General features: G+C 53.3%; 8 protein-coding genes and 1 non-coding gene across 9 annotated transcripts in view; 4 read left to right on the top strand and 5 right to left on the bottom strand.

Annotated features, from left to right (window-relative positions):
• Positions 1-16: 16 nt before the first annotated feature.
• On the top strand, positions 17-3,069 carry LOZ57_002548 (uncharacterized protein; the record flags this gene model as incomplete). The annotated part of the gene is made up of 3 exons (XM_049251616.1): positions 17-323; positions 386-720; positions 1,591-3,069. 3 exons carry the CDS (start codon positions 17-19, stop codon positions 3,067-3,069), a joined length of 2,121 nt encoding a protein of 706 aa, XP_049109421.1.
• Positions 3,070-3,369: 300 nt separating this feature from the next.
• CUP5 (vacuolar ATPase V0 domain subunit c) lies at positions 3,370-4,312 on the top strand (the record flags this gene model as incomplete). Its single annotated transcript, XM_049251615.1, has 6 exons — positions 3,370-3,386; positions 3,486-3,498; positions 3,634-3,763; positions 3,862-4,018; positions 4,086-4,189; positions 4,248-4,312. 6 exons carry the CDS (start codon positions 3,370-3,372, stop codon positions 4,310-4,312), a joined length of 486 nt encoding a protein of 161 aa, XP_049109420.1.
• Positions 4,313-5,232: 920 nt separating this feature from the next.
• On the bottom strand, positions 5,233-6,476 carry LOZ57_002546 (uncharacterized protein; the record flags this gene model as incomplete). Its single annotated transcript, XM_049251614.1, has 2 exons — positions 5,233-6,017; positions 6,134-6,476. The coding sequence occupies 2 exons, from the start codon at positions 6,474-6,476 to the stop codon at positions 5,233-5,235; spliced, it is 1,128 nt and encodes a 375-aa protein (XP_049109419.1).
• Positions 6,477-7,763: 1,287 nt separating this feature from the next.
• LOZ57_002545 (uncharacterized protein) lies at positions 7,764-9,115 on the bottom strand (the record flags this gene model as incomplete). The annotated part of the gene is made up of 5 exons (XM_049251613.1): positions 7,764-8,105; positions 8,185-8,443; positions 8,500-8,663; positions 8,728-8,912; positions 8,986-9,115. 5 exons carry the CDS (start codon positions 9,113-9,115, stop codon positions 7,764-7,766), a joined length of 1,080 nt encoding a protein of 359 aa, XP_049109418.1.
• Positions 9,116-11,711: 2,596 nt separating this feature from the next.
• Positions 11,712-11,795, top strand: LOZ57_002544. The gene has a single exon. It is a non-coding gene; the product is annotated as a tRNA-Leu (tRNA).
• A 418-nt stretch (positions 11,796-12,213) lies between these two features.
• On the top strand, positions 12,214-13,501 carry SPE3 (putrescine aminopropyltransferase; the record flags this gene model as incomplete). Its single annotated transcript, XM_049251612.1, has 5 exons — positions 12,214-12,244; positions 12,319-12,499; positions 12,573-12,720; positions 12,776-13,013; positions 13,224-13,501. The coding sequence occupies 5 exons, from the start codon at positions 12,214-12,216 to the stop codon at positions 13,499-13,501; spliced, it is 876 nt and encodes a 291-aa protein (XP_049109417.1).
• Positions 13,502-14,086: 585 nt separating this feature from the next.
• Positions 14,087-16,757, bottom strand: TKL1 (Transketolase; the record flags this gene model as incomplete). Its single annotated transcript, XM_049251611.1, has 6 exons — positions 14,087-14,200; positions 14,280-15,643; positions 15,701-15,995; positions 16,072-16,156; positions 16,300-16,439; positions 16,701-16,757. 6 exons carry the CDS (start codon positions 16,755-16,757, stop codon positions 14,087-14,089), a joined length of 2,055 nt encoding a protein of 684 aa, XP_049109416.1.
• Positions 16,758-17,792: 1,035 nt separating this feature from the next.
• Positions 17,793-20,696, bottom strand: CAT8 (DNA-binding transcription factor cat8; the record flags this gene model as incomplete). The annotated part of the gene is made up of 5 exons (XM_049251610.1): positions 17,793-19,001; positions 19,054-19,411; positions 19,465-19,748; positions 19,816-20,135; positions 20,204-20,696. The coding sequence occupies 5 exons, from the start codon at positions 20,694-20,696 to the stop codon at positions 17,793-17,795; spliced, it is 2,664 nt and encodes an 887-aa protein (XP_049109415.1).
• A 907-nt stretch (positions 20,697-21,603) lies between these two features.
• The window catches only part of LOZ57_002540 (uncharacterized protein), a gene marked incomplete at both ends in the record, with an annotated part of 2,032 nt that continues 495 nt past the window's right edge, over positions 21,604-23,140 (bottom strand). Inside the window, 3 exons of the mRNA XM_049251609.1 lie at positions 21,604-21,690; positions 21,788-22,370; positions 22,451-22,980. Coding sequence (XP_049109414.1) covers positions 21,604-21,690; positions 21,788-22,370; positions 22,451-22,980 — 1,200 coding nt within the window. The remainder of the gene's footprint in view (positions 21,691-21,787; positions 22,371-22,450; positions 22,981-23,140) is intronic.

The following is a 23,140-nucleotide window of genomic DNA, read 5'->3' as shown; positions in this document are numbered from 1 at the left end:
ACGTTATATATTTAAGATGGCAAAAGACCGAAGCGACAAGGAAAAGAGGAAGGAGAAGAAAGAGAAGAAGCGCTCGGAGGTAGATGGTGTTCATAAAAAGTCCAAGAAGGATAAGGAAAGGAAGAAGACCACAATAACAGCCGATGTTGCTGAGAAAGATCTGACCGACAAGGTCCTGGCCCAATTGGACACTACTGAAGATGTCATCATGGAAGCAGAAAATCAACAGAAGGAGGAACGACCTGTTGGCTCCCTTGTACCTTTTGCGAACCCATTAGCAGACGACAAGGCTGCGAAGAAAGTCCTAAAGAGTGTCAAGAAAGGTATCTGGCTATTTATTTAAGATCGCATGAAATGCCTGTGCTAAATTATTCTCTCTTATCAGCCGCGGTGAACAAGTCTCTAAAACGAGGTGTTAAAGAAGTTGTAAAGGCCGTTAGAAAGTCCCCTATGGCTGCTGCAAATGTGGCTGTCACTACACCGATCGGCATTGTTGTCTTAGCAGCCGACATTTCCCCAATGGACGTAATATCGCATATCCCCGTTTTGTGCGAAGACCACGGAATCCCATACGTATACGTAACGTCTCGAGCAGAATTAGGAAACGCTGGTGCTACCAAGAGACCAACCAGCGTTGTCATGGTTCTACCACAGTCCGGGGGAAAGAAGAAGAAGGAGGAATCTAAGGACGATGCCGAGAATAAAGAAGAATACTCTAAGGTATATGCGGAGCTAACTAAGCTCGTGCAGAAAGAAAATAGCCGGGTGAAAATATAGAAGAGATTTAAGCTACTCTTGCGACTTTAATGTACCTTTTGCGTTAAGGGCCGGGTTTCTATACTATTTCCGAATATCCAATATTTTATTTTGGACCCCATAAGCCCCGGCACCACTTGATACAGGCGTTGGGTTTTGCTTGACTGGTATATTTCTTTTTCTTGCAAGGCGTTACGTATGGGTAAATAAAAGGCATGGAATGGGTTTATCATATCCTTTTGTTTCCCTTCTAGTCCTTGTCATTCTGAAATGTAACAAAGTTGTGGACAAGCTCTCATTTTCGGTGCTCCGTAACGTCCACTTTTTGTGATAATTCCCTACAAGTACGCTTAAGCAGTAAGAGGCGGTTTTATTTCATGGGGTAGGAGCAATATGTACTCCGTATGCGATGGTGTTGGAGGGGGAATGGTCGGATGAGCTTGGCAGTAGCCTGAGATGCCTACTGTAACTAGTTACATATGTAACGAGATAGGCCGATAACCATTGATCGTTTCGCCCGTACCTTGAATATCGTCGAACATTCCGTACATGTTGGGACATTCACCATGTTCTCTGCACTCTGCAGTGAGCAGCATGTGTGTTCCGCGTTTGGTTCATATTTTTGCTGCGCGATATAATGGATTGCAATTCTCCTTAGCAGTCCGATTCTACAGCGGTTTTAGGAATCAACGGCACGTTTCTTCTGCCGGTGAAACAACACAAGATGGGATGAACCCCGTAGTTGCTATTACACTGTTAGCCTCTAGGCCTTCTCTTATCGTACGTTCCTTCTATGATTTCGATTTATAAAAGCTGATACATAGCACAATATAGGAACCGAATGCCATACTGTCAAAACTGCCCGTACTTCCGGGGAAGCCAGACTTACTTCGTTGTGTTCCCATACTTCTCGCTACTCCCGCGTTTGCCTCGTGGACGCAGCCGCACGGCTCCCAGTTACCTTCGGTAATAAACCATGTATTCCGAAACTCGCTAGGAACGGGACGCGCAGTCAAGGACGTCTTTTCTATATCGGCTATTGTGGACAAGCTACCAGCTTCGGATGAAACAGAACAGCCCCGAAAATCTACTCCGGACAAACGCGTACAAGCTGGGAGTGAAGGGATATCCGTTCTTCTGATAGATCGTGATCATCTATCGGCAGATATCGTTAAACCTACGCGTAGGCGAGATATCTCGATGCATCAAGTCGAGCCCATTATCACCTACGTTGCTTCTACCGGGGAAAATTGCACCGGACTTGTTTCTACTGAAGTAGGGATCTATGTCGCGAACACAGTTTTTATCACAGGAGTGCCGCGAACTATGTTAGCATCACGCTGGCGATCCGATGGCACCGATAGGCTTGAATTAGAGGACGCGCATGATCTTGCGTTCTGTCGAATCGAACCAACAACCAAATCATCTAAAGTGGCTCCTTTTGTTCCTTTGCACCCTGTTACTGAGCCTAGGAAGGTTCTGGCGAGCATGGGGAATGTTTTAAGCCAAATTTCCATTGGGGATGGCACTGCAAAATCTGCTCCAGCATCAGCAGAACTTGAGAAAGCGTTACCTTTATATATAAACAGACATCAGCTACAGAATCATAGGCTGGCAGTCTGGGCTCTTGTCACACCGAGAGGATCAAAAACTGAAACTTGGACTCAGAATAAATGCAAGGTTGATTCTGTGTCGAATTCTATCAGAAATGGTGCTCGCCTTCACCGTTTAATGAGCGGAGGAGGCGGATGGGGTAAGAAGCAAGGCCTCTTATCATTAGACCCTGAATTCAGCTACCAAGAAGACAACGGCTCTGGCCAACCTCGCCGTATCTACGACTTATTTGAAGGTGGCGTTCAAACAGAGCCGAGCGTGGACGGTCTGGCTTTCGAAACCCCTAACTTGATGGAATTCAGTGACGGGAAGCTGATAACCCCATTGTCAGAAACTGCAAAGCCAGGAGATACTGTTCAGTTTTTTGTCGCGCCTTTGGATAATGGAGTTCCCATTCATGTACCAGCGAATAGCCTTCATCCGGTATTTACAGAGACTGGGAACTATCTATTTGGCGTGATCCCGCCTGCTGATGCCGAGTGTTCGCCCTCAACGAGCTTCGAGGAGAACCGGCAACCTCCTGGTTTTACGCCTGACTGCCTTGCTGTCCTACCAAATAAATTCGGGGCGCTTTCTGAGAAAGGCATAACGTTTGCAACCGTTGAAAGAGGCTGCGCCTCAGAATCCAAACGACATGTTCAACTATCAGGAACTAAAATCGATGTTCCCGGTTCAAGAATAATTCTAGACATCAAATAAATGGATATTACGACGTACTCAATATCCTTGTAGCGTGTAGAACATCGGTGATGTCTCGATGGTGATCGCAGAGTTTAGGCGGCGTCCAAACCACGTGACGTCCACTTTAGGACGCAAGCTTCACATCATGGCAACTTGACAAGCTCAACCTCCGTGCCGCCCTCGCTCCTCCCAACCAGCCACACTTGTATCCAACATCTTCACACTAATAGACTATCTACTTGACGCCGGTAACGGTCTCGCTCCCTCCATCTTCTTCGTCATTCGAGCCCAAGTCGTTGCCTCCATAACCCTTTCAAGATGCCTTCGGATCTCTGGTATGTCTCTTTCGATCGCTCATCTATACTATGACCCACAAGTCTTGGGACAGACCATTTATTCGCTACATATGCTAATTTTTGACCCCGTCCTGTTAGCCCAGTTTACGCGGTTCGTTCATTGATCCACCTTACCCATATGCAACCCACCTCGGATTGACGACCAATCGCTCGATCGTCTTCCCGTGGACCATCTTTTCAAATCTCTTTGATACTGCCCCAATACTAACTTCTATATGGTCTCTAGCCCTTCTTTGGTGCTTTAGGATGTTGCTCCGCCATCATATTCACATGTTTTGGTGCTGCCTATGGAACGGCTAAGGCCGGTGTGGGTGTTTGCTCAACCGCTGTCCTGCGCCCTGATTTGATCGTCAAGAGTAAGGGCTATTGATATTCGTTTAGCGTCAAAGATCGTCTTTTCTAGGATATCTTGGGCGATGGGCCTAACTGTGTGCTAATGCGATCGTTTTTCTAGATATTGTTCCCATCGTTATGGCCGGTATTATCGGTATCTACGGGTTGGTCGTATCAGTCTTGATAGCAAACGATCTGCGCCAGGATTTGGCACTTTATACTGGATTCATCCAACTTGGTGCAGGTTTGGCAGTCGGTCTTGCTGGGTTAGCTGCAGGGTAAGTCTTTCGTCGTTAATGCTCTTGTATAATTCAGACCCGTGTTGACAACTTCTCGTTAATCTAGCTTTGCTATTGGTATTGTTGGTGATGCCGGTGTCCGTGGAACAGCACAACAACCACGCCTCTTTGTAGGAATGATCTTGATTCTCATTTTCGCTGAAGTCTTGGGTATGTTCTCTCTAGCTGCCAATAACTATTTGCCACACCTTCTAAGCGCCCCAAACAGGTTTGTACGGACTTATTGTCGCACTTCTCATGAACTCCCGCTCAACACAAGGAGTCAGCTGCTAGATGCTGCTCGCTATTCACGAAAAAATTGCTCGCATATCCTTCGCACGCTTCCAAGTTCGGTGCAAGACTGCGTTTAACAACTGGAACTTGGTCATATCCATGGAATTACCGTGACCTGTTTCGACCTCCAACTCTTTATAATGGCATGTTATGAGCATCTTCAGGTGTTGATAGAAAGGATGCAACGAAGCCCTGATGCCCCTCGCGAAAGAGTAGACAGGGCCCCTTGAAAAGTGTTCACCTAGTACTCTATTCTCGAAGGAGTATTCTGGGGTTTGTTTTGTCCTTTGGATTTCACCTTCTTCTCTAGTCCTTTTGCAGGTTACTTTTGCCTATCTCTCCCTGTATGCTACAATATGGACTTATATCATAATTGCGTTTTTTGGTATGCTAGACTTGCGTTTGAAATATTTTTGACATTGAGTTTCAAATATCTGCACGCTCCCCTTGTGTGTTTGTGGCTCTGTCCTAAGCAAGACAGAACCTCAATCATAACTGAACGAGCGGTGCGATTGTGTACCATATTTTCTGTTGTTGATTTGTATTGATTGATTGGATCGAACTTCTATGTATATTCCAAGATTAGCAGAGCGGAGACAAAACAAGTTCGAACAATTAGCGTTGCCGCCGAGCGACATCTACATAGGCGCTGTACAAAATAGAACTATGGGGTAAGGCTATGTACCACGCTCAGCCGGCCAAAAAGTGGGCGTGTACGCATGTCTAATGGGCAACAATCATCAGTAGCGAGCAAAAGAAGCTGGAGTAAAGACAAGAAAAAGCTATCAATCGATTATACCAGCAATACCGAGTACCACAGCAGAGGCAGCAAGGGAGAGAAAAACGTAAAAACAAAACGAAACAACGCAGAACACGCCGATATGCCCCTTGGAATTTGCAAGATCAAACAACCAAGTAGATCACGTCTTCTCAAGCTTGCGTCTCAACGTTCTCGTTTTTCGCATGAGCTTTTTATATTTGTGCTTTTTCATCTTCAACTTTCGCTGCCTCTTGACGCTGATGGCATACATGGATCGGTTTTTTCTCTCCATATATTCTTCCAATCTCAGTCGTCGGATTCGCATTCTCTCAGAAAGATGGCTTGGCAATCTGGCGGACTGGGGGCCGTACTTTTCGTCCATGACTTCGGCCTCGATTGCGGACGGTGCTTCCATCTCATCCACGCGAACGAATGGCGTAGTGTACGCCTCGTAGGTTTTAGAGCCGTCGGCGTGGTTAGACTCGCGGATTGTGAGTACACTCGAATAACTCTGCTCGGTCTCTGCGGCTTCAGCTTCGACTTCAGCCTCCATTGTATTTGCCTGTTGAGACTCATCCATCGCAACGGGCGGAGGGGGAGGATTAAATGGTCTAAGTCTCTTTGCAAATTCTTGAACCGACAGCCTTAAGTCCTGCGCCGGCACGCCGTCGAGATGAGTCACTTCAGAGTCTGAGTTACTCGTGGAAGCCTGAGTGACAGCTGCCCGAAGGTCATTTCCTTCCGAGGAATTCTGGGGTTTCGGGAATGCACTCTCGATTACTTTCACAGCAGAAGCAATGGTATAAATGACGTCGTTGTGTCGAGATTTCGCTTGTTTTTTCGGAGAAAAAATGGATGCAAAGGATTCTGGACTTGACGAAGGAGGTACTGAAGTAGTAACGGACATGGGTCTATAAATTGAAAAGAACGAAGCGACGTGGATATCTGAGATCGCCAAATTTCATTAGTATCAGACGGGATTACCAGGAACTGAAGCGCCACGTGATCCAGGCTATAAAGGAAGCGCCTGGAAAGTGACAAGCGGAGATTAAAATACGGACCTTGAGGATTCAAGTGCTGTGTAGAAGGGACGCTAGGAAGATTTAAAGAGGGTTCTATCTTTGACTTAATTTCCTTCGCACGGCGCTTCGGCCGTTTCTCAGCATCGTCCTTCTTCGATGGGTTCACGCTTTTCGTGGGCGCGTGCGAAGGAGCATCGATGCCTCTTGATCCATCACTTGGGGGTACGGGGGGTTTTGAAGACGAATATCGTCGCTGGTGGTATCGTGGAGCGGACAGGGTACTCGCGGAATTCGCGAGAACAATGGCGGATGGGCGTGGCGTCACAGCGGGAAGAGTGGCCGTGGGCGTTCGTGCCATACGGCATATCGAAGAAGAGATCATGACGACGCGCAGCAGGAGCCTTTCTAAAGAAGAGCTCCAGTGCAAAAGGGAGCGAGAGGGGGTGGAGGTGCCAGCGGGCGTCTGTTGGAGATGATGAGGGAGTTCTTTCGATCAGCAGATCTTGAATTCCACCGCACGATTCAGCTTATGTAAGAAACATGTCACGTGCAGCCGCCCGTTCCTGAACAGCGAAAGAACTCTCGGTGATGCGACGACCTGCTCGGGACAAACAGTTGCATCTAGACGACAGAGATCCAATGATACATCACTACCAAACCCAGAGGCCACAAATGATTCTTGCGCTGCTGTCTTCTGTCGGCCTTAAGCTACGGGTAATGTCATACATCCGCCTTCTCGCTACAGGCTTTAGAGCGGGGGCCAAGGACCAGTCGTCACCTTAATCCCTCGGTCGGCTTCCGTTGTCTTATCTAGCAAAACAAAGCTTTTTTTTAAAATGCCGGTGGGATGAGCGTCTCGAAACCCCTTCTTGTTGTTATCTGCCGGACACGCCACATGTGGAGATCCACGAACAGTTGAGCAAGATATTTTCCGCGAGCTGTTTCAGAAACTGGAGCATGATTGTTTGTAAGAGTACGGCCTAATAGCCTGTGGTAGCACAGCGTTGAAGAAAATGGAATCACAAGACATCCAACTCACACCCTATTTCCGCCTTCTATTTGTGCAAAGAAATGCCGAATAAAGCCTGCCGGTACCACCAAAACGTAAAAAGCAACTAGCCTCCTGAAGACACACTCATAAATACACGCACATACATACATATCCCCCCCTGGGCACTTATCTGGAAGGCAAAGCAAGGAAGATAGTACTTTCAATCATGTGCTTGGCAAAGGTAATCTGATAATACAACAGCAACAATAAGGAAAAAGCAGAAGAGGCCGTCTTCAGTGTAAAATCATACCCCGAGAGAAAAGACCCAGTAAAGGGAGCAGAAACAAGTGTATAGGCGTAAAAAGAGCGGCAGTGACGCATATGCATATGATGCTTCAAATGAAAAGAAAATAAAAAAAAATATATCAACACAGGAAAGGAACATCATGCAACGCGGGGTTCAAGTCATAACAATCAATCTTCATATAGAACAGATCCCGGAATATACCAAGGTAGAATAAATTCGAATAAATGAAAAAAATAAAAAATGAAAAATGAAACGGTTATCATGAGACAAGCCAGGCCGCCAGAAGATACCATGTGAATGCAAAAGAACGACCTGTAAATGCCTAACTTTCTTTTTGTTTTCTTTTCTTTTCGTTCAGGGTATCACAGTGCCTACAAAACAAGGTTGTTCAGGTTCTTTTGAATAATCATATCTTGTACGGAGTCCATGGTTGCTTTTAAAAGAGTCGTGTCAGTGGCATTAGTGTAGTGGGTGTAGATTTCGCGCTCCGGCATGCGTGTCATGCCTTTGAAGCGGATGCCGAAGAACTTTGCTGCAGCTTCGTAGTCGCCTTCGGGGCCCTTAAAGTCGGGGAAGTGCTTCGAAACGGGCGAGTGCGGCAGTTTGTCTCTGAAGAGATCGATTTTGTTGAGGAAGAGAATGACGGGTTTTCGCTTGAACCATTCGCCGTTTACCAGGGACTCGAAGAGCATCATGGCTTCGTGCATTTGGTTCTTAGGCGAGGTCAGTTTTGTGATACCTCACGGTCGCACCGAATTCCTGTGAAGGTGAGGGGGTTCAGGGAGCACGCACCGCATTTTGATCTTCGACTAGACACTGATCGTACCCCGACAGGGCCACCATGAAAAGCAAGCACTGCACGCCCTCGAAGCAGTGAATCCACTTTTTGCGCTCTGAGCGCTGTCCGCCGACGTCCATCATGCGAAAGTTAATTTGCCCCAGTTCGAATAGGGTCTCGGTGATACCGGTTGTGCGCAACCTCGAATGGAGCATATCTTGGTTGTTAGGGAGCCAGCCAGGGGTAAATATGCGATCTAGCGAGTTAAAGTAGCTTTGCCAAAATCAGTGTGAATGTACGGAAGATGAATCCTATGGAAGAAGACTCACTAGTTTAGGTTGTCGTTAAGAGCGAATTCATGACCTTTTGATACGGCTTTTTGAACACCTAGATCGGACCACATTCCCTTCATCGCTTCCCGAATGTTCAGATCAGTAAAGGCTTCGTCACACTCGACGTCCGATTCTGCATCCTCTATGAATTGTGCAAGGGCCTTTGCTGGTTAGCAAAAAGTCGCAATCACTTAATAGTCAGGCTGGACAGCATGAGGGATTTACCTCTGTTTCTTTTGAATCAAAGCTGATTCGTTCTGCCTCCATAATATCGAGTAGTATTTTGAAAGCCACGATCATGTTTGCGTAGATCACGGCACGAGTCTGACGACGCTCATCTTCAGGAAAGCCACCGGCGTGAATGATGCGCATTTGTTTGATAATCGTAGATTTTCCGGATTCACCAGCACCTGGATTCGAGACATCTTAGTGTCTACTCACCACGGAAACGAGCATGTATGGTATGCCAGTAGCTAGACCTACCAAGTAAAAGAATCTTGACGGTACGATCATACGTCTTCTTATCCATCCGGATCAGTCTATCAAGGGTCGCATTGTGCTTGACAGCCCGCCGCTCCTCTGGGCTGAGCTCTCTGGATCCGGAACAGCCCATAATTGAACGCGGGTGCGTGTGTCCGGGGTGGCTGTCAGCGTCTCCAGCCCAGCGAAGTTCAGTCTCGCAGATCAAAACAGCACACGGAGCGCGGTAAAGTCGAGGCGACGAGTAAAGAAGAAAGAAGGCAGGGGTGTAACTAGTCTTACCACACCCAGGGTGGCGGGTATCTGAGCTTAAGCCACTTCATTAATAGAGCCATCAAAGAGGTATTTATGTATGTATGTACATTATTCCAGGGAGATCTACCTACCAATATATACCTCAAAACTCACGCGCACAGCAGACAGGATGCCAACAAGGATGGTGTCTTTGCTCAGAAGACAAGAAATTGGCCAAAGAAAGGAGCATCAAACAGCCCAGCAGCGCTGTGTTGCGTGAATGTGAAGTAGGTACGATTCAAGCTCCAGCTGAGCGCGGGAGAGTTTGGACAGACAATAGAAGTGAATTGCGGGCAAATCATGCAGGAATAGTTTAAGTAACGAGCGAAAGCTGGAGTGCGCTGCTGGTGATTGAGCAGACAACAATAACAACACTATCAGGTCGGCAGGCAGCAGCCACAGTACCGGCAGCAGAGCGAGTGAGCGTGGGAGGAACAGGAGCAAAAGCAAACAACAGCCCCCCCAAAGAGCTGAAAAATGGACTCGGTCAGTCAGGCCGCTGCACGACGGGGTTGCTGCATGTCTAGGCTTGCGAGGCGGGATAATTATTATTGGGCGCGGCCACGAGCGCAACAGGCACGGCCAGCCGGGTTTGCGCTGGCAAAGCGATCGGGGGGGTAGCGAGGGGGGCGGCGACGACGACGGGGGGGTCCAGGGATGCCTGTCTCGGTTGCGATTGCGGCCGCGCTGGGGTTCACGGGCAGCCACGAGGTCCCATCGCGAGCAGGGGAGGTGCAGAGAATAAATACTAATAAACAGGAACCAGAGCTGTGCCGCGACAGCTGTGCGATCTCCAGCAAGCCCGCGGGCGGAGCTGACTAGAGATCCTCGCGGGCTGGTCCACACGGCCTGCACACAGGTTTCTGGGGCGCGGATTGGGCTGCCGAGCGGATGGCCAGCTAGTATCCGGCATTAGCTCTCCGTTAGCGAAGGCGAGATGGGAATCTTGCCCCGAGGTGTGTCTGCTCGTCTGTCTGTTGCCGTTAGTCTTATTGTCTGGCGTCTAATGCACAACGCCAGCCAAAAAAAACCTTCCTGCAGCGAGGATGCCGGGTCTGGTGCCGCCTGCTGGGATGCCCGCTGCCCGTCTGCACGCATACCAGCGTTCAGGGCCCTCGCCTGACACGACGCGGTTGGGCCCTGGCGGGCGGTGGAACTCAAATACGATGCCTGAGCCCTGGGCGCCTGCAGCGGCCACGCCGCCCGTTGGTCGCTCGGCTCCGGGGCTCGCTAGAATAGCGTTGCGGCCCGCGTCTATGCCTCGCTTGGCCCGCATCCAGAGCGGAATGGCGCTGCTCCGGCGCCCACGCGATGTCTGCCGTGCTGCCCCGGAGGCGTCCTGTCGGCAGCGTGGCCGTTGCTGGAGCCCTCCGTGCCTGACGTGCAACGGGCGGAGAACGGACGGCTGGTGGAGAGACAGCCCGCGGGTGGCACAATCCAGACTGTGTACGGATTATTATTATTTAGGTGTGTAGGTCCAGCACGCATCCACACGGCACATCGATCCATCCGCGAAGAAAAGATCCGCAAAGGGGTTTCGTGACTTGTCGTCGTGCTGTGCTCTCGGATATTTCGCCACCGCCGCAAGGTTGGGCAGAGCAAAGCTTGCAGGCGTAAAGCACGCGCGCACCGCGTGGCCCTGGGCCTGCCACGACGAGCGATGGAGCGCTGTGCCTGCAACCCTAATCTTACCTGTGCTGCAGGGTCTCCAGCCGTGCTTACGGTTAGTTAGTTATGCGTCTGTCCGCCGCATGCTCGATGGCTGGCGCGATCCTCCAAGGGTCATCTCGCTGCGCTAAAACGCTCAGCAACGCAGCCGAGAAGGGTCACTCTACGCTGCGGGTTGGCCATTTTGCCGCGGAGAATCTAGAGCAGTCTCGATGTCGCGTGGAGGGGCCATCCGAGCCGTGCTTAAGCATCCGAACGAGGCAGAACGGGAGCGCGGGAAATGATCTGTTCTATCAACATCACTGGCACCGCTACTTCAAAGTTCATCCCACATGAGCAGAGGAAAGTTAAAAATAGACAAGACTGCTTCCACAGAAAATGACTTACAGTTGCATAGCTAACACTGCCAAGCAGCCCGTACAGCGACAACTTCGGAGTATTGAAGGTATGGAGCTGGGTGGCACCCACGGCCGGAGTTAGAAAGAATCAGTGCTGAGGCTTATCTGCCATTCTCCGCCGGTCATTCGACAGCTAGCCACTGCTGCTGCTGATGCTGACGGAGGCTAGCTCACCGCTCACCGGCAAAGAAGCGCCTCGGGATGTTTCTTCGTGCTGGTCGAGCGAACGAGAATAGGAGGTCATGGTGCAAACAAAGCAAACTACTTACGCAGCCACGTCGGTCCAATCAGGAGTCGGCATTATCTCCGAACCCCTTAAACTTGACCAACCAGACTTGTGTTCCGCACTGGGCTCAACCCTGTAATCCAGGCAAGGTGGCCGAGCGGTCCAAGGCGACAGGTTAAGGTCCTGTTCTCAGAAATGGGGCGTGAGTTCGAATCTCACCCTTGTCAACACCTTTTTTGTTTCCGACGGTTATTCTCTGCCAGAGTGTAGTGCATCAATTTCTGCAAGGCCATCGTTTCACCCAACGCTTTATCCTCCTCTTTCTCAAGAATGGCATTCACTGCTCTCGCGCGGTGCCGTGGGTTACACCCACCGCGGCATCTCATTGGGCAAAAATTTCCCCTAACTGGCCAATCAGCGCCTGCTAAAATCCCGAGCCAGCGACCCCTCGCCAGCCAACCAGCGACCGCGCCCCCCACCCGCCGACGAGGGGAAATTTCGCATTTCCAGCAGCCGCCCTTCCACTCGCCGATATTCTCCCGCGCACGACATCTTTCTCTTCCTCGCCTGTGCTACTGTCTTTACGCAACCTCGTCGTCCTCTTGCACGCCCGCCCGCCGGCTCCTTCATTCTCACCCCGCAACAATGAGCGAAATCACACACCCCACCATCAAAGGTCCGCTGCTCCCACTCCCCGTTGACGCTACACAATCCTGCCAATGGGCCCTGTCTGACCGTGTGTGCTTTTAGATGGATGGTTCTCCGAGATCTCCGAGATGTGGCCTGGCCAGGCTATGACCCTGCGTGTCAACCAGATCCTGCACCACGAGAAGTCCAAATACCAAGACGTCCTTGTTTTCGAGAGCAGCGACCATGGCACGGTGTTGGTGTTGGATAATGTCATCCAGTGCACGGAGCGGGATGAGTTTTCGTATGTTCTGGCCCTTTCTTTGCTGTGGTTGTGTGCAAGAACAAGATAGCTGACTTACTTGTTACCCCGCCAGGTACCAAGAGATGATCACCCATCTGGCTATGAACTCCCACCCCAATCCGAAAAAGGTGCTTGTCATTGGTGGCGGCGATGGCGGTGTTCTGCGTGAGGTTGTCAAGCACGAAACCGTCGAGGAGGCTGTGCTGTGCGATATTGACGAGGTGTGAATGCATCACGGCTTGCAATATCTCTTTTTCTAAATATATCCTTTTCTAGGCTGTCATCCGCGTCTCCAAGAAATACCTGCCCAATATGAGCATAGGATTCGAACATCCCAACGTGAAGGTCCACGTCGGCGATGGGTTCAAGTTCCTTGCTGAAAAAAAGAACGAATTCGACGTCATCATCACCGACAGCTCTGACCCCGAGGGGCCTGCGGAGGTTCTGTTCCAGAAACCCTATTTTGAATTACTGCACGGCTCGCTCCGAGAGGGCGGCGTTATCAGTACTCAAGGTTGTTCGTCAATGCTCCAGTTCTGCTTATTCTGCCTCGACTTCCCCAACTTCTCCCCCCTCTCACTCACCCCCTCACGTGCGTGACTCTCGAAAGCAGCGTACCAAACCTCTCTTGCTCCCCACCACCTCCCACCACACCCCTCCCCCCATTTTCCTTTCCTCTCACTCCCCATCCGTGAAAGGCCCACGCTAATTTACGGGACACCAGCCGAAAACCAATGGCTGCACATCAAGCTCATCACCGACCTCAAGCGGCTGATGAAGGAGGTCTTCCCCGTGGTGGAGTACGCCTACACCACCATCCCCACGTACCCGTCCGGCCAGATCGGCTTCCTGGTCGCGTGCAAGGATGCCTCGCGCGACGTGCGCCAGCCCGCCCGCGCCTGGACCCGCGACGAAGAGGACAAGCTGTGCCGCTACTACAACCAGGATATCCACCGCGCGAGCTTCGTGCTGCCAAGCTTTGCCAGGAAGGCGCTCGAGTGAATACATAGTTAATGTGGTCAGGCTTTTCCCCGTGCATAGAAGTATATGTAGGAAATTACTATTACGTAGCCCAGGGGGGTGGTCTTCCCATGTGAAAAATAATTCCCCCCCCCGCCCTTCCACCCCCACGCAAAGAAGGAAAAAAAAAAAAAGCAAAGAGATGGTATGTTAGACATGTCCTTGGAATAATGAGGTCAAACATGCTCAGATGCCATGGGATTCAAATAGCGATTTAAAAAAAAAGGAACTTTTTTTTGGCTCTTCGTCCCACTTTCAATGAATCTGTTCTTGATATGATCGAGCCCTGTAAATGAACCCGTAGGCTAGCGTGGAATATAATAGCAGGTAATGATCATGTTTCTCTTTAATGAGAACTACAAGTAAACGAATAAAACTTCAATTATCAGTGTCTTATTATTCATTGGCAAAGAGCTCTCTCGTCATAGGAAATAATAACAAAAAAGGAATAATATCATCTCAAGGCATGTAACAGAAAAAGAAAACCGACACAGCGCTCAGAATCTTGGAAAATAGACTAACTACCCCTCAAACCAAACTCGTCTATACTCTTGGGAGTCCTCAAGTCTAGATGATCTGCTGGAACGCACGGTTTATTGGCGAGCGAACCTTGTGGCCCTTGTAGAAGTCGATGGTGGCGAGAGCACGCTTGGTGATTCCTTCGGGGGTGAATTCGAATTTCTGAAACGCGGTCAGCTTCCAGGGGGGAAAAGAAGAGGAAACAAGAGGAGAGAGAGGACTTGGGTGATGATGCACATACCTTATATACGTCCTTGTATGGGCCAGAAGCGCCGAAGCGGTTCAAGCCAAATTGCTCATGGGCATATCGCTCCCAGCCCATCGTGGTCATGACCTCGACGCTGAGCGATGGGATGCCATCGGGCAGGATCTGCAGGCGGTATTCCTTGGGCTGAGCGTCAAAGATCTCGAAGCAAGGAATGGACACGACGCGGGCGGTGATGTTGTGATTCTGCTTCAAGTAGGTGGCCGCGTCGAGGCAAAGACTGACTTCAGAGCCCGTGCTGACAAGGGTGATGTCTGCATTCTCGGCCTCAAGCGCCATGTATCCACCCTTGAGCGCCTTTTCCACGCTGGAGCCTTCGAGGTGGGGAAGATTCTGGCGAGTCAGGGCAAGAATGCTGGGGGTGGACTTGGAAGTCAAGGCGGAGTAGTAAGCAGCGCTTGTCTCGTTGCCGTCAGCCGGGCGCCAGACCATAATATTGGGCAGGGCACGGAAGTGTGCCAGGGTCTCAATAGGCTGGTGGGTCGGTCCGTCCTCTCCCAGACCGATGGAGTCGTGGGTCGCGACGTAAAGAACACGCACTTGAGACAGTGCGGAAAGGCGAACAGCTCCCGCAGCGTATGAGACGAAGTTCAAAAACGTGCCAGAAGCTGGAATTAGAGTGCCATACGCAGCCATGCCATTCATGATAGCAGCCATGCCGTGTTCGCGGACACCATAGCGGAAATAGCGGCCAGACCAGTCGCCAATGCCAAGGCTAGGGGGCTGGAAATCCACAGCACCCTTCCAGATGGTGTTATTGGAGCCTGTCAAATCGGCCGAACCAGAAACAAACTCGGGAATAATGCTATGGATCTTTTCAATGACAGCTTCAGAAAGTTTCCGCGAGGCGATCGGTGGATCAGTGGGTTTGTACGTAGGCAAGTGCTTCTCCCAGCCTTCGGGAAGCTTGCCAGTGAGGCGACGCAAAAGGTCAGCATGCTCTGCAGGATACTCAGACTTATATTTATCGAAGAGGGCATTCCACTCTTGCTCTTTCGCAGCACCTTCAGCAGCGTGCTTGTTATAGAGATCATAAACTTGCTGGGGGACCGCGAAGGTCTGTTCAGGATCGAAGCCAAACATCTTCTTGACATTCTGGGCGTCGTCGGCCTTCAGCGGGTTTCCGTGAACACCCCCTGTTCCCTGGAGTTTTGAACCGAAGCCGATGGTGGTTGTAACCTTGATGACAGTGGGTTTGTCGGTGACTTTCTTGGCCTCCTCAATAGCTGCCGCGATCCCTGCAAGATCATGGTTACCATCCTTGACGTGCAAAGTGTGCCATCCATATGCTTCAAATCTCTTCAACACATCCTCAGTGAAAGCAATATTAATATCACCATCTATACCCGCGGTCAGCTAATTTCCAAGTCCAAGCAAACCCAAGGCCCGTGACTAACCGATCGAGATATGGTTATCATCGTATAAACAGATCAGGTTTCCCAATTGCAGATGCCCAGCTTGACTGGCGGCCTCACTGGCAACACCTTCCATAGCACATCCATCGCCGAAGATGCAGTAGGTGAAGTTGTCGATGAGGTCATAGCCAGGCTTGTTGAACACGGCGGCCGTGTGCTTCTGGGCAATGGCGAGGCCAACGGCATTCGCGATGCCTTGACCCAGGGGGCCAGTTGTCACTTCAATTCCGGGCGTATCGTGGGCTTCGGGATGGCCAGGGGTGATGCTATCAATTTGCTAATCCGATGGTCAGCAACCAAAAAAGCAAAATTTTCAAGCTAAACCTTAAAAAAAAAAAAAAACCTATACTGACTCTGAAGTTTTTCAAGTCGTCGAGCGAGACGGCATAGCCGAACAGATGCAAGAGAGCATATTGGAGCATGCAGCCATGGCCGTTCCTACACGCGGTGGCGTCGTTGCGCGTCAGCAAAACGTAGAACTCCAAATGGGAGCTGTGTATCCGGCCCCCGAAGTGGATGTCACGGCAGAAAAATTCTTTTTTTGGAGACAAGCTTTGTGCAGAGCTTAACATGACACGTACGAAAGAACGAATCGATCTCTATTGACCCACTGGGGGTTCTTAGGGTTGAAGGTCATCTTGTTGAAGAGAACATGGGCGGCGGGCGCCAGGCCCATGGGCGCACCAGGGTGGCCGGAGTTGGCTTTCGACGTCGCATCGATCTAGGCACAAGGAACTTAGCAACAAAAAAAAGCAAGATACGACACCAGCGTAGCAAAAGGGGGAGTATGGATGAGCTGCATCCCGATAGAAAGCGTCGAGTATCAGGCAATTGGAGGTTGGGAGAGAGCTGGGGGGGGGGGGGCGGGTTCCAGGATCCCCCTTCCTTCCCCGCACACCGTCACCGCCCGACGCCGACAGCGAGCAGCATGGCAGAAAAGACGGAAAACACAGCAATTGCAATTGAGGGGAGAGAAGCTTACGGCCAGCACGCGGATGGTGTTGATGGCTAATTGATCGAGATCCGAATAGGAGCCCATGGTTGCTTAGTCCGAGATCGGGCGAGCTCACTCACAGGTGGGGGAGGGGTAAGCTAGAAAAAAAACTTGTTCAAATGACGACACGGAGGAGACAAAGAAGCAGCAGCAGCAGAAGAAGAAGAAGAAGAAGAGGGCAGTTGGAGAAGCAGAGCACAATACAATGGAGAGAGGAGGTCTGTTGCTGACAGCTTCGACGGAATACGCGGCAAGCAAGAGAACGTGCAGCAGGGCGAGGGGGAGGGTCACGGGCGGCGGCTTTTGAAGGGCAGCGAGAGGGGAGGGGCGCGGCTTGGCGGTTTGAGCAGCGCTGATGTAAGCCGCGCTAGGCCCCAAGCGGCGGGCGCGGGGGGGACGAAGGCCGGGCGGGGGCGTGATCGACGCGCTGGGCGAGGGCTGGAAGAATGCTTGGAAGGATATATGTAGAGTAATGTATTAAAGATCTATATCGGTCAAAAAGCTAGCGTACATGAAGTAGTTAACTACGTGGTAGGTAGGTAGGTAGTATTAGCAAAATGCAATATATATGCGTAGACGGACTTGTCTGCTGCTTCCCAAAGGGCGGATTCCTGTCCCCTTGCGATGAAGACCAAAAAGAAAAAGGCGAAACGTGTGAACAAAAAAAGCCAAGCCGTCGTCGGACTTGGACATCTCCGGGTCTTGCTAGCAACACGTCCAAGCTCCCGCCCGAACCCCCAGACGGTAGCAGTGGGTGTGGTGCCGCAGTGCGGAAACGTCAACTCGGCCGGAAGAAAAGCGCCAGCCCCGAACAAAACCCCCCTCCCTCCCTCTAAAGCCCCAACAATACCGGCCTGCCAGGCAAAAACAAATGCAAAGCCATGACGATGATGCGTGTGATAATAATAATGCAGGTGTGGCAGATCCTTCAAACTCCACAATTTTGTACCCTAAACTCTGTGTCTCTTTCTCTTATGTTCTTTTTCCCCCGCTCCCTCCGAAACCAAAATAATTAGAAATAAAAAGCGTAGTAGTAGAAAAAAAAAAAAAAAAAAAAAAAAAAAACCAACTAGACCAGAATCACATGGCGCATTGCCGCATCCACGGATCTGTCATCGCCAGGTCGGCGCCCGCCACGTCCAGGCCGTCCAGCTGGTGGTGGTGGCCGATCATCATCGCCTCGTACGGGTGGCCCATCGACGTCGGCACCGCCGCTGCCTCGCTGGCCTTGCCCGCCATCGGTCCAGAACTGCCAGCACCACCACCACCCCCACCGGCGGCGGCGGCGGGCGCGCTGGGTGGCCAACTGCCGTGCGGCCACGCGTGGTGCGGTGCCGGCACGCCGGCCATCACCGCCGACGGCGACGAGCACGGCGGCATGGATGCGGGCGGTGGCCGTTGCTGCTGCTGCTGCTGCTGCTGCTGCTGCTGGTGTTGTGGGTGGTACGCGGGGGCCAGCGCGGCGAAGGCGGCGGGGGTCTCGCCGCACTCGCTGCCGCCGTAGATGCCGTTGTAGATGTTGGCGTGGCCGCTGTCCATGTTGCTCAGCACGTGCTCCCAGTCCGACATGCCGGCCGTGGTCTCCCCGAACGGCGCCGCGCAGGCCAGCTTCTTCTCGTCGCCCAGCGGGAGGCAGTTGTCCAGCGCGTCGGCCGCCGCGGCGTGCTCGGTGGCGTGCACGCCCACCGCCGGGTCGGAGCAGCCGCTGTTCGAGCTGGATGACCGCACGCTGCGGGACAGCTCGGGCGACGCTGCCATGAAGTTCAGCCGCGAGCTGCCTTTGGAGTACGTCGACAAGTCGGATTCCGAGGAGAAGGACAGCCGTGAGTCATACGGTTGGATCATCTGCTTGGACGGCGTCCGCTGCTTAGGTGAGCAGGATGGGCTGCCGGCGGTCGACGTCAGGTTTTCGCTGCTGAGCCGTCGTTGAAGCATGCCCGGCGACAGGGTCTCGACAACCGTCGTAAACGTGGCGGCAGCGTCGCCCGTTTCGCTTTCAAGGAGCGTCGCGGCTACATTCAGCAGCCGCTGGCTTTCCTTGACCAGCTTGCTATCCGGGCTCAAGTCCATGCTCTGCCACAAAAGCCCGAGGCCGGACAGGAATATAAGTTCGCGTCGGTTGATCGTGACGGAGAGGCTTAATCGTCGTTCGTCAAGCAGTTTGAGTAGTTGAATGGTGTGTTTGGCGGAGTCGACAAGTGACAGCATGGAAGGCGAAGCGTTCTCGGGTTTTCCATAGCAAGCCACAGGCCGGCGTATCAAGGTGCGGATAAAGTAGTATATTATAGACTGGGAATGAATCGTTAGCTCCTGCGACGTCAACACGGACTGAAATACAAACCAAAATAGGAGAACGGCTGTTCGTCGGCGCAGGACTCGGTTTATCCTGAACAAACTCCAGCCGCAGGTGGGGAGGCAGCTTCTTCAGCCAGTCATCCAATTCCTCGGCCAGCGCGTGCATGGTCGACAACGAGATCTCGCATCCGGCGGGCGAAGCGTATAGCTCGTCGAGGACCTTGCCCAGGATATGCGATACGGAGAAAAGGGCGAGAGCGCTGGACATGTCGGTGGCATCGGTCGAAGGGTTGGGGACGAAATTTGGATCTGTCATGTGCTCGTCGTCGATATCAGCGGGGTACTCGGTGCAGATGTCGGATTCGGCCATCAGCACGGGGAGACCGGTGAGCGCGGCCGTGAATCTATGGCTGTCAGTTTCCAGGTCATATGTTGGGTATTTCTATATATAACGTACCGATCGAGAGAGTACTGGCACCAGAAGACTCTTTTGCGGGTCTCGCTCACGAGCGGGTTGAACAAGAACCGCGCTTGACTCTGGTGGAGGCCCAGCTGCAGACATATCGACACGGCCAGGGAGCGGTAGCGCAGCAGGTTTTTGTAGTCCGATTTGATGGAGTAGTAGATCTGGGCGAGCACGTAGCACTGCAGGGTGGACAGCGAGATGTCGTCGACCAGGGCTTCCAGCTGCGGCGTCCAGTTGCGCTCGAAGTACACGGGATCCTGCGGGAGGCGGGCCTGCTGGTGAAAAGACAGAGATTAGGAGACGATCAGTCCAAGGCAGGGTAATTGATTATGGCCGACGTACCGTCGACGAGATGGCGGCGATGCCAAAGATGAGGTTCAGCTGGGCGAGCAGATGCGGGTCGACGTGCTCGAGGGGATCGGTGGCGGTCGCGCAGCGGGTGTAGGCCTTGAGCACGGTGGGGCGGTGGATGACGGGGTACAGCGGCGCCCACTCCTGGAAGAAGATGTTGAGCAGCTGGTCGCACACGAGGCGCGGCGGCATCTTGGGCTTGCCGTGGTCGGGCGCGGCCCAGAGGTGCCAGGCGGCGGGCGCGAGCGCGGCGTCGATGGCGGCGTGTACGGACGGCCGGCCGCTGCGCTCGAGCCGCGAGCCAAAGGCGTCTAGAATAACAGCAGGGTGGTTAGCAGGCTGACATGCAAGGGACGGGGCCAAAAAAGTATCGACGTACCGACGAAGGCGCGGGTGCTGGAGGGCCCCATGAAGGGCGCGTTGGGGGCCGGGCGGCGCAGGGGCGCGGCGTACTGCACGGCAACGAGGTCATCGGGGGCGGGCGGCGGGGGGCGGGGACTGTCATGGGCGGGCAGCGGGCGGGGGAGCGTCGCAGCAGCAGTGCTGGAGAGAGCAGTACTGGCGGGCGGCAGGCGGGAGAGCAGGTCGATCCTGGCGTCCTTCTCGTCGACGAGGGCGCGCAGGTCGCGCACGTCGGCCTCGAGCGCGCGCACGCGCTCCTCGAGCGACTCGGTGTAGCCGCGTGGAAAGGCGCGGCGGCTGAGCTTGTCGCTGGTGCGGCACTCGAAGCCCACGTTGGCGCACTGCGAGCAGCACGGGCGGATGCCGTCGCAGCGGATCTTCTTGCTGCGGCAGCGGTCGCAGGCCTGGGCCACGCGGCTCTGTGCGCTGTTGCCGACCTTGATGACCTTCATGGGCAGGATGCCGGGCATGGCGGGCGGGCGTCGAGGGAGGAGAGGAGAGGAGAGGAGAGGAGAGGAGCGAGGCAGAGACAGAGAGGTGGCAGCGCCGGCCGGCGGGGGCCGCGGGGGGCGGGCGCAGTCGGCAGAGGCGGGCGCGGGCGGGTCGCGGGACGGTGCGCAGCTAGGCACAAAGAACAGCAGCACTCTGTCGTAGTAACCGCCCGGCGGGGGACGGCGCCGTATTTACGTGCGCGCCAGTCTCGACCGCGCTGGGCTCGCCGTCGCAGCCGAGCGCCCAGCGTGGGGCGGCCGCCGCCGTGAGGGGAAGCGCCGGGCCAGCGGAGGCACGTGCCGAGTAACTCGTTAACTAGCTTAGGGAATCACGGTACTCCGTACACAGGTTACCTAGAGCTACCTCGCTGCCAGCTACGCAGTCGTCGTGAGCAATGGCCATCTCACGGCCTGCCCACCACCACCGTAGCTACTCCGTAACTATGTAGTTCCGCACTCTCACCACCTCCGATCGCCCCGCCCAGCCGTCATCTATCCACGGCGATCATGACGCCCACGACTCGCGCCCGCAACCGTCGCGCGCCCAGCCCGCCCGTCCATTGGCCAGCCCAGCCCTGTCTGGCGGCTGCTTCCCACCACCCACCACTCGCCCCCTCGCCAGCCAGCCACCCTTCCTCTCCCATTTCCGCAGCAACTATGCGCGCCAGTCGCGCCCCCGCCCGCACCCATTGGCCGGCAGCCGCGCGCCCTGCTCCCCCTGCTTCTCTTGCTCGCCTGCCCTAAAAGCCAAAAAAAAAAAACAAAAAAGAAGCCCGTCCAGACACCGCGGCGTCATAACCTCCCTCTTCAGGTCACTCCAGAGAGTCAAAATCGAAGTCTATCCGCAACCGAATCAGAGTTGCCGCCGCCCAGCGCCATGTATGCTTCAGGAAAAGTCCTCTGTCACATCCGCGCCAATCACGTACCGTCCCAGATATTGCTGCACCGTGGCCAGCTGCGCCAGCTCGTGTTTCTAGCCTCCAAAGTCAGCATGCTTTTCTCTCTCTCTCTCTCTCCCTTCGCCACTGCTGCCAAATGCTAAAAAAAAAAAAAGAACCCTGGCTGCCTACCTCTGTCTCCAGGTCATCGATTGCCTGGCCCAGAAACTGCTCTTCCAGCCCTCGCAGTCGCATCGTCGTGTCCCACACTGACTGCCGGATCGTGACTTCGTCCACTCGCTCGCCCCATTCCGCGACCGCGTCATGGCTGTCCGCCAGCTGCCGCTGCTGGTCCAGCAGCCGCTCCTGGATCGTCACCACCGCCCGAAGGCGATACACATCCCACAACGGGTCCTCCTCCAGCTGCGCCCGGAGCTGCGCCGACGACCTCAGCACCGAGCCCTTCCACGCTGCCTGGACCTCGCGCCCGCCGTCGTTGGACTGTAGCACCTCAAACCCAAGCCCATCTTCCTCGTTAACGCACACCCACCACACAAAGGCACTTTCCCAATCCATCTTAGGCCGATCGTGCGGATCCATCCTCGTAAACACCCGAACTCCGGGTGGATCGTTACACGCCATCATCTTCGCCGGTTTCAAGGGATCATCATCCGGGATCTGAAGCTCCAGAAACAACTGCCGTGCATTCGTGACCGTGCCTTCGAGAATCCCGTACGAAAAGATCATTTCCGCCGCGCCCTTCTCGTCTCCATACCTGAGCGCATTAATTTCGTTAGTTTACCTCTGTTCCATTTCTTGAAGCCTAGGCGTGGTAAGAAGAAAACTATCACCCACGTAATGGTGACCTCGTCGCCCGCCCTTAAACTTTGCCCGTACCGCACTTGGAGCACAATGTTGCGCTCCTCGTCCATCTCATACAAGGCCCTTGTCTCAGCGCCAGAGGCATGGTTTGCCATGTCCAAGCACGGCACCATCGCATGCCCATACTCGGGCAGATCCAGCGCGCGCGAGCGATACATGGCGTCAACGACTTTCCAATCATGGAAGGTGAGTTTCCCACTCTCTCCATCCCACCAGTTTGCCCTGCACCACGGAATGTCGCCTGTCGACTGCCGGAGCTGCTCGAACTCTCGCTCGAGAGAATCTAGTTTGGCCTCCAAGGCCGCCTGCAGCGACGTCGCTCGCAGGATCTCCAGCTCGCCATCCGAGTAGAACGTAGGCAGCGGGTACACCTCGGGCAGAAACTGCAGGTAGCCAGTCCATGGGTTGGAGAGGCCTACGTGGCTTTTGACTTCGTCTGGGCAGTCTTGACTCGCGTGCGTCAGCAAGAGCAGAAGGAAAAGCAGAATCGCCCCTCGAGCTGTCTGCGCAGGGAAACCAGGTCAGCAGTGCTACCCTCCTTGACAATTCCCTGGGGGGGGGGGGGGGGGGGGGGGGCCCCCCCCCCGGGGGGGGGGGGGAAAAAAAAAAAAAAAAAAAAAAAAAAAAAAAAAAAAAAAACAACAACAAAAAAAAAAAAAACAC

The sequence above is a fragment of the Ophidiomyces ophidiicola genome (assembly GCF_022830035.1).
Source record: "Ophidiomyces ophidiicola strain CBS 122913 chromosome Unknown scaffold_7, whole genome shotgun sequence".
In the NCBI taxonomy this organism is placed as follows: Eukaryota; Fungi; Ascomycota; class Eurotiomycetes; order Onygenales; family Onygenaceae; genus Ophidiomyces; species Ophidiomyces ophidiicola.
The sequence above is the reverse complement of the archived record's forward strand: the minus strand, read 5'-3'. Positions and strand labels throughout refer to the sequence as shown.